Raw genomic sequence first — 10,118 nt, forward strand, 5'->3', positions numbered from 1 at the left:
GCTATCGTTACGCGCACCTGCCACTATCGTTACGCGCACCTGCCACTATCGTTACGCGCACCTGCCACTATCGTTACACTATATAGGGAATAGGGTGCCAAAGGGCTCTGGTCAAAAGTAGTGCACTATATAGGGAATAGGGTGCCATTTGGGACGCACAACTCGTTTACATGTGTACTTACGTGAATTTAGACAAGATTGTACCAAGAAATAAAAAGCTGAAATTTCTCAAATCATTAAGTTTTCAACCTCCTTTTTTATGGCAAGCTTAAATAAGTTGAGGAGAATACTTATTGACAAGACATTCCTGCTTTATTTTTAATACATTTGTAAAAAAAATAAATAATCTAAACACATAATTCCACATGATAGGGTATTGTGTATAGGCCAGTGACCAAAACACATCTAAATGTAATAAGTTAAGTCATTCATGTGGGTGTGAATACTTCCTGAAGGTAATCTATATGTGCATTTGAACGGTGTATGGTAGTAGGTGCCAGACGCACCCTTTTTCTGTTTCAAGAACTGCAACTCTGCTGGGTTTTTCACGCTCAACAGTTTCCTGTGTGTATCAAGAACGGTTCACCACCCAAAGGACATCCAGCCAACTTGACACAACTGTGGGAAGCATTGGAGTCAACATGGGCCAGCATCCCTGTGGAACGCTTTCAACACCTTGTAGAGTCCCAACAGAATTATAGATACTATACTAACTACAGCATTCACAAGCTGTTTGATTAAATCACAATGTGTGTAAATCACAGTCTTGTTTTGTAAAGGTTTTGTAGGTTGGTTTCTGGGTCAAGAGGCTTGAGTAGTGAGACCAGCCTAAGAATAGTTCATTTAAGATTAAGGTAAGATTAATCCTAAGTACTCTTACCCCACTCTACTAGTGCTTATAATGACAGATGTACAGATAGATGTACAGATAGATAGATAGATGTACAGATGTATAGATGGATAGATGTACAGATGGATAGATGGATAGATAGATAGATAATCATTTTGTGTTGGCATACAGTCCTTACTATGTCAATGTGCAGGAGGGTACTTCAGCTGCCATGTTGTTTAAATCAGAGTACGTCAGAAAGTATGTTCCCGATTCTGGTGGCGTAGTCGGTTGAGCATTGGCCTACTAAGCATAGGATTGTCAGTTCAATCCTTGCTCTGGCCACCAACCCCTTCCTGACATTTCAATAATAATTAGGTTCCACCGCCACACACAAGAAGTTACACAAACTGAACATGTGCAAGGTGCAACATAAATATTCCAATTGAAAGAGCAAAAACTATGTAGGAGACTAGGAGTAGCTATACAGTACTGCTCAATTCAACTTGCATGGAATCTAAATGTGTATAGGAGATTCCTTTCTCGTCTCTGCAACATGACATTTAGATTCAAACTCCAGCACTCTGCACCATTGATCTCTTCTCCTCTCCCTATTAGGTTATGTCACCTCAAATGCCCCCTGAGATGTAACAGTGATTACAATGCCTACCTAATGCAGCATTACTTAACCTATTCTTTATCAAGCTGGCTAGTCTTAGCAGTCTAAGAACACCCAGGTGAAGTCAGGTAACCATGTTCTTTTTTTATTAAGTACATTAAAAAATTATATGTACCTTTTTGTGGGACCCAACCAAATTCACGTAGAATCTGAATTATAGATCTGTCATTCTCATTGAAAGCAAGTCTAAGAAGAGGTAGATCTGTTCTACTTCTATGCTTCCCGTTCATAAGTTTTGTTTTTGCGTCTTTTACACCAGCTTCAAAACGGCGAAAAAAAATACAATATTTGTGGTTATTGAAAATATATTTCACAGCGGTTTAGATGGTACAATGATTCCCTACACAATGACTGCTCGTTTCGTCACATAAACTGGAATTAGGCAAACTATTAGAATTTTTGAAACCAGTAAATGATGTAGCGATTTCTGTACCTTTTAAGTCCTTGTCTACCCAGAGATCTGTGCTATGAGGACTTCAGTGGACTCAATGACCAGTAAAGATGGGCAGTGCTAGCTAATCTAAGTTGTGTCGTAACCATTGTTATGTGATGTTTAATGGATTAAAACAGTGCTGCATAAGTCTATTCCTCGAGGGCTGCAGTGTCTCTTGTTTTCATGCTTTCAAATAAATCAAGTTGCAGAAAGGCTTGAGAATCAATTTACCTGGTTTGGTTTGAAATAATTGAATTATTTGCAGACAGTGAAATAACAATGCCCTCAAATACCAGAATGGTCCATCCTTCCTACTTTGAAGGAACCCCTGATCCCCAGCTAAACTACATTGATTGTATTAATTAAATGCAGTTCAATTCAATCATGTCTTCAGTGATTACCTTGAAGGAAGGAAGGAAGGAAGGAAGGAAGGAAGGAAGGAAGGAAGGCTTTTCTATTTGTGTTTGAACTGAGCCCATGTTTCAGACAATACCGACTCCACTCTCTCTGTCTACAGTGTGGAGGGGAGAGAGCATTAACGGCGCTTAGGGAGAAGTCAGGCATGTTTTAAACTAATATGGCTCACCTCAGAGTAAACCCAGTAATCTTTGATCCTTGTTGGATGAGTGCCAGAAGCACAGCACACATTGACACAGATAGTGTGACTGTGGCGTGTCTGTGGCGTGTCTGACACAGATACAGACAACAGACCAAAGATACACACACACACACACACACACACACACACACACACACACACACACACACACACACACACACACACACACACACACACACACACACACACACGCCTTCTGGAAGTATTCAGACCCCTTGATTTCTTTCACATTTCATCTTATTCTAAAATTAAGGAAGAAATCCTCAGCAATCTACCGTACACACAATACCCCATAATGACAAAGTGAAAACAGGTTTAGACATTTTTGCAAATGTATTAAAAATAAAATCTTTGCTAAGAGACTTGACATTGAGCTCAGGTGGATCCGGTTTCCATTGATCATCTTTGAGATGTTTCTACAACTTGATTGGAGTCCACCTGTGGTAAATTCCATTGATTGGACATGATTTAGAAAGGCACACACCTGTCTGTATAAGGTCCCACAGCTGACCTCCCACAGCTGACCCAGCTGACCTGCATTTCGGGGCAAAAACCAAGCCATGAGGTGGAAGGAATTGTCCGTAGAGCTCTGAGACAGGATTGTGTCGAGTCACAGATCTGGGATAGGGTACCAAAACATTTCTGCATCAATGAAGGTCCCCAAGAGCACAGTGGCCTCCATTCTTAAATGAAAGAAGTTTGGAACCACCAAGACTCTTCCTAGAGCTGGCCACCCAGCCAAACTGAGCAAATGGGGGATAAGGGCCTTGGTCAGGGAGGTGATCAAGAACCCGATGGTCAGTCTGACAGAGCTCTAGAGTTCCTCTGTGGAGATGGAAGAACCTTCCAGAAGGACAACCATCTCCACAGCACTCTACCAATCAGGCCTTTATGGTAGAGTGGCGAGATAGAAGCCCCTCCTTTGTAAAAGGTACATGACAGCCCGCTCAGAGTTACCCGAAAGGCACCATAAGGACTCTGACCATGAGAAAATATTCTCTGGTCTGATGAAACCAAGCTTGAACCCTTTGGCCTGAATGCCAAGCATCTGGAGGAAACCTGTCACCATCCCCACGGTGAGGCATGGTGGTGAAGCATCATGCTGTGGGGATGTTTTTCAGTGGCAGGGACTGGGAGACCAGTCAGGATCGAGGCAAAGCAGATTGGAGCAAAGTACAGAGATCCATGTTGAAAACCTCCTCCAGAGCGCTCAGGAACTCAGACTGGGGTGAAAGTTCACCTTCCAACAGGACAATGACCCTAAGCACACAGCCAAGACAACATAGGAGTGGCTTCGGGACAAGTCTCTGAATGTCCTTGAGTTGCCCAGCCAGAGCCCAGGCTCGAACCCAATAAAAACATCTCTGGAGAGACCTGAAAATATCTGGGCAGCAACACTCCCAATCCAACCTGACAGAGCTTGAGAGGATCTGCAGAGAAGAATGGGAGAAACTCCTCAAATTCAGATGTGCCAAGCTTGTAGCGTCATACCCAAGAAGACTTGAGGCTGTAATTGCTGCCAAAGGTACTTCAACACACAATACTTATGTACGCCATTTTTTTTATATCTTAATACATTAGCAAAAATATCTAAAAAACTGTTTTTGCTTTGTCATTATACGGTATTGTGATGTCATTAGGGGGTATTGTGATGTCATTATGGGGTATTGTGATGTCATTATGGGGTATTGTGTGTAGATTGATGAGAAAAACAACAATTTCATCCATTTTAGAATAAGGCTGTAATGTAAAAAAACAGTCAAGGGGTCTGAATACTTTCTGCACACACACACTTTTCATTATAGCCCTGGACAAACACCTCAGGGCCTGATTACTGAACAAGTCGATTTTTTAAAATGTTTTATATTTAACCTTTATTTAACTAGGCAAGTCAGTTAAGAACAAATTCATATTTTACAATGATGGCCTACCCCGGCCAAACCCTAACCTGGACAACGCTGGGCCAATTGTGCACCTCCCTATGGGACTCTCGATCACGGACGGTTGTGATACAGCCTGGAATCGAACCAGGGTCTGTAGGGACGCCTCTAGCACAGATGCAAGACTTGAGTTGGAAAACACTGCCTTGCATAATGTGTACTGTTGGGGTTACTGGAGGACTGGAGTTGGGAAACACTGCCCTACATAATGTGTACTGTTGGGGTTACTGGAGGACTGGAGTTGGGAAACACTGCCCTACATAATGTGTACTGTTGGGGTTACTGGAGGACTGGAGTTGGGAAACACTGCCCTACATAATGTGTACTGTTGGGGTTACTGGAGGACTGGAGTTGGGAAACACTGCCCTACATAATGTGTACTGTTGGGGTTACTGGAGGACTGGAGTTGGGAAACACTGCCCTACATAATGTGTTCTGTTGGAGTTACTTGAGGACTGGAGTTGGGAAAACCTGATTTAGGACACAGCTCATCATTGAAATTGCTAAGGGGACAAATTAACTTATAAAAATGACTTTCGAATTTAGAGACTACTCTAATATTCTGGATCCAATGTTCAGTCAAGGCCAGTAATAATTACTTAGAACAATTAAATATATAATTTAAAAAAGTAACTTTCTTTATTAATGTTATATGATCTCTCTGTGTCTGAGTAAGTGAGTTCCTACTAGGATAAATTCCATTGCATTCAATGCCCTTGTTCGGGCCAGGTTTCAGTTAGTGTGAAACCTTGAATCCAGCGGCAGTCTGTTTGTCCTATCATGTCAACTCTTCACTCATTGTCGTGCCAAATGTTTGGCTTCACAATAAGCAATGGAGTTTGGAAGAGCACAAACATATCTGGGAAAATGCAATTGCAAATCAGCAGGTTGGGCTTACCTTTCAAATTGTAGCCAAAATCAGAAATTACGATTTACGATGCACAACAGTAGACACACACTAACATATACTCTGTCAGGATATCAAGTGGGTTGCCATGTTGGGCTTGATAACTTGCACTGCAGGCCACATTCACACATTAACAAAAGCCACCATTGGTTTTCCATATGACCCCATTGGGTTGCCAAGTTGGGTATATTAACATAAACGTGAGACATTGGCCTGAGTCAGTGGCTGGTAAAAAAAAAAAAAAACAGACTAGGGGCTGGTTTCCAAGACACAGATGAAGCCTAGTCCAGAACTAAATGAGATTTTCCATTGATAAGAGTTTTTTTTCCCTCCAGGACTAGCCTTAGTACGCGTCTGAGAAACATGCCCCATAATGGGGGCCGATGTTGGTCATGATACAATCAGTGTTTCCCCTAAGATCTTTTTCAACAGCAGTGGTGCGCTGCTGCAAAAAGCATAAAGGGGAAACACTGATAAAATACATAGTTTGTCCAGAATTAATTTGTTCCAACGTAAGCCAGCTTTAAAATTTCCATACAATGGGTTGCCAGGTTGGCGGAAAAAAATAATATTTTTTTTGTAACCCATCACCTTGTAGAAAAAGTTGGAGCGGCCCACAGCTCCGATCTTGCCGATGTGGTTCATGAAACACAGGTTGCCCTCTGTGGAGCCGTAGAGCTCGCACATGCGGATCTCGCCGAAACGTCGGTGGAACTCCCGCCACACGTCCTGCCGGAGCCCGTTTCCCACACCCATGTGCACCTTGTGCTTCTTCTCCCCCTCGGCCTGATGGGAAATGGAGTCAACAGCATGTTAGATACAAGCAGAGCACTCCTCCATTTAAAACTGACAAGTGTAAATAATATAGCATGGTTGACAATAATATACAGTATATGGCTCAGTTGTTAGAGAATGGTGCTTGTTCGATTCCCACAGAGGACCAGTTTGAAAAAAGTATGAAAAATGTATGCACTCACTACTGTAAGGAGAAGACCGTCTGCTAAATAACTGAAATAATATATTTATCAAATGTTATTGGTCACATACACGTGTTTAGCAGATGTTATTGCGGGTGTAGCGAAATGCTTGTGTTTCTAGCTCCGACAGTACAGTAATATCTAACAATTTCACAACACATACCCAATACGCAAATATCTAAGTAATGTAATTAAGACAATCCACATATGGACGAGCGATTCAGAGCAGCAAAAACTGAGTAGGATAGTATAGAATACTGTATATAAAGTTGAAGTCAGAAGTTTACATACACCTTAGCCAAATACATTTAAACTCAGTTGTTCACAATTCCTGACATTTAATCCTAGTAAAAATTCCCTGTCTTAGGTCAGTTAGTATCACCACTTTATTTTAAGAATGTGAAATGTCAGAATAATAGAGAGAACAATTTATTTCAGCTTTTATTTCTTTCATCACATTCCTGGTGAGTCAGAAGTTTACATACACTAAATTAGTATTTGGTAGCATTGCCTTTAAATTGTTTAGCCTTCCCACAAGCTTCCCACAATAAGTTGGGTGAATTTTGTGCCATTCCTCCTGACAGAGCTGGAAAGTGTAACCGAGTCAGGTTTGTAGGCCTCCTTACAAGAACACGCTTTTTTAGTTCTGCCCATAAATCTTCTATGGGATTGAGGTCAGGGCTTTGTGATGGCCACTCCAATACTTTGACTTTGTTGTCCTTAATAATTTTCCAACCTCATGATGGCATCTATTTTGTGATGTGCACCAGTACCTCCTGCAGCAAAGCACCCCCACAACATGATGCCGCCACCCCCATGCTTCACGGATGGGATGAGGTTTTAAGCATCCCCCTTATTCCTCCAAACATAACGATGGTCATTATGGTCAAACATTTCTGTTTTTGTTTCATCAAACCAGAGAATATTTCTCCAAAAAGTACGATCTCTGTCCCCATGTGCAGTTGCAAACTGTAGTCTGGCTTTTTTATGGCGGTTTTGGAGCAGTGGCTTCTTCCTTGCTGAGCGGCCTTTCAGGTTGTCGATATAGGACTCATTTTACTGTGGATATAGATACTTTTGTACCTGTTCCTCCAGCATCTTCACAGGGTCCATTGCTGTTGTTCTGGGATTGATTTGCACTTTTCACACCAAAGTAAATTCATCTCTAGGAGACAGAACGCATCTCCATCCTGAGCGGAATGATGGCTGTGTGGTCTCATGATGTTTATACTTGCGTACTATTGTTTGTACAGATGAACAAGGTAGCTTCAGGCTTTTGGGAATTGCTCCCAAGGCTGAAGCAGACTTGTGGAGGTCTACAATTTTGTTTGAGGTCTTAGCTGATTTCTTTTGATTTTCCCATGATAACAAGCAAAGAGCCACTAGGTTTTAAGGTAAGCCTTGAAATATATCCAGAGGTACACCTCCTATTCACTCAAATGAAGTCAATTAGCCTTTCAGAAGCTTCTAAAGCCATGACATCCTTTTATGGGATTCTCCAAGCTATTTAAAGTCATCTTAATGTATGTAAACTTCTGACCCACTGGAATTGTGATACAGTGAATTATAAGTGGAATAAATCTGTCTGTAAACAATTGTTGGAAAAATTACTCGTGTCATGTACAAAGTAGATGTCCTAACCGACTTGCCAAAACTATAGTTTGTTAACAATAAATTTGTGGAGTGGTTGAAAAACAAGGTTTAATGACTCCAACCTAAGTGTATGTAAACTTCCGGACTTCAAATGTATGAGCTGGGTAATGCAAGTTATGCAAACGTTAGAAGTGATTTCAAGTCTATGGATGCCAATCTAAGCCTTTTTGTAGAAATTGCCTGTGAATATGAAGAATAATTGGTAATAACGTTACAAAATGCTTTAGGAATATTCTCAATACTTGAAGTCATCAATGTGGGTTTTTATTTAGCCGTGGTCTGTATTCCTTATACTGGCTCAGTTTTTAATTGTTTCCAGTCTGCGCTGGGAAAAATATTGTTTAAACGAGGAAGTCTGAGATTAACTGAGGTTAAATAAATTAAATAATACTGTGGAAACAAGTATTTCATTCAAGGAGTCGGTTTTGGTGGGAAGAGAGCATGACTGAAATGGTCAAAAAGACCAATGGCTCTGCGGTGAAGATTCCCCTATGTACAGATTATAATTATTTACCTGTATTTAACTAGGCAAGTCAGTTAATTAGAACAAATTCTTATTTACAATGACGGGCTACTTTCTAGGCAGAGTTGCAAAGAAAAAGCCATATCTCAGACTGGCCAATAAAAAGAAAAGATTAAGATGGGCAAAAGAACACAGACACTGGACAGAGGAACTTTTCCTAGAAGGCCAACATCCTGGAGTCGCCTTGTCCCATTTTGCAGGTACTATTTAATGAAGCTGCCAGTTAAGGACTTGTGAGGTATATGTTTCTCAAACTAGACACACTAATGTACTTGTACTCTTGCTCAGTTGTGCACCGGGGCCTCCCACTCCTCTTTCTATTCTGGTTAGAGACGGAGTAGTACACAGCGTTGTACGAGCTGTTCAGTTTCTTGGAAATTTCTTGCATGGAATTGAAAGAACAAGAATAGACTGACGAGTTACAGAGGAAAGGTATTTGTTTCTGACCATTTTGAGCCTGTAATTGAACCCACAAATACTGATGCTCCAGATACTCAACTTGTCTAAATAAGGTCAGTTGTATTGCTTCTTTAATCAGCACAGCAGTTTTCAGGTGTGCTAACATAATTGCAAAAGGGTTTTCTAATGATCAATTACCCTGTTAAAATGATAAACGTGGATTAGCTAACACAATGTGCCATTGGAACGTTGTAAAGCCATGACATAATTTTCTGGCCTATGTAGATATTTCATTTTTTTTTTATCTACCGTTTCCAGCTACAATAGTCATTCACAACATTAACAATGTCTACACTGCATTTCTGCTCAATTTGATGTTGTTTTAATAAACATAAAAAAATATTTTCTTTCAAAAACAAGGACATTTCTAAGTGACCCCAAACTTTTGAACGGTAGTGTATGCATGTACATTCTGAAGCTGGCTTTGTCAGTGCTTTTCTAGAAGCGACACCCCCCACATCTGAGACATCCGCCCCATGTTTGCTCATCCACTCACACATTCTGTTTTCCAATAATTGCCGCCAGACTGGAGAAGCACAAGGGCAGATTAAATAATATCATACTCGTCCATTCATATGTGTTTGGACCCCTTACAATGGCAAAATAATTATGCCTGCTCTTCGCCCTGCCGTTCCATGCTTTAGCGTGCCTTGTGTGCTTTTTTGTTTGTAGTTCATTTTTCCTCTGTGCTGTTGTGAAATTGTAGTGAGATAGCGCTTTAGGTCACGTATATACGGCCTGTGTGTATGCATCAAGAGCACTTGTAATGAATGTTTGTGTGTGTGGATGCTTGCCTTGTGCGACAGTGTGTGTGTGCGTACTGAATGTGTCAACTTTTGTCCATCTGTGGGGAGGCCTGTGCCACTGCCAGCCTTCCACCCACGTGCATTAGGATGACCGAGAGAGGGAGAAAGAGCGGACAAAGAGTTCTTTGAGCTCTGTACTCTTGTTCGGCCCGGTCAGCCAGGGTGGAACTATTCTGACCTGATAGGGAGGAGAGGGGAAACAGATTTGGAACACGGACAACCTAACAAAAGTCCCGGTTGTCCTACAGCCTTGAATATGCAACAAAAATCGCTTACAATGTTTTCCGATCACT

General features: G+C 41.2%; 1 protein-coding gene across 2 annotated transcripts in view; it reads right to left on the reverse strand.

Annotated features, from left to right (window-relative positions):
- Positions 1-10,118, reverse strand: part of slc27a6 (solute carrier family 27 member 6) — a 40,012-nt gene that overhangs the window by 19,024 nt on the left and 10,870 nt on the right. For both annotated transcript variants that reach the window (XR_010452144.1, XM_064943566.1), the window contains exon 5: positions 5,999-6,193. Coding sequence is in view for 1 of the 2 variants with exons in the window: in XM_064943566.1 (XP_064799638.1) it covers positions 5,999-6,193 (195 nt within the window). In the remaining variant the exon portion in view is untranslated. The remainder of the gene's footprint in view (positions 1-5,998; positions 6,194-10,118) is intronic.

This window comes from Oncorhynchus masou, chromosome 28 (assembly GCF_036934945.1).
Source record: "Oncorhynchus masou masou isolate Uvic2021 chromosome 28, UVic_Omas_1.1, whole genome shotgun sequence".
Taxonomy (NCBI): Eukaryota; Metazoa; Chordata; class Actinopteri; order Salmoniformes; family Salmonidae; genus Oncorhynchus; species Oncorhynchus masou.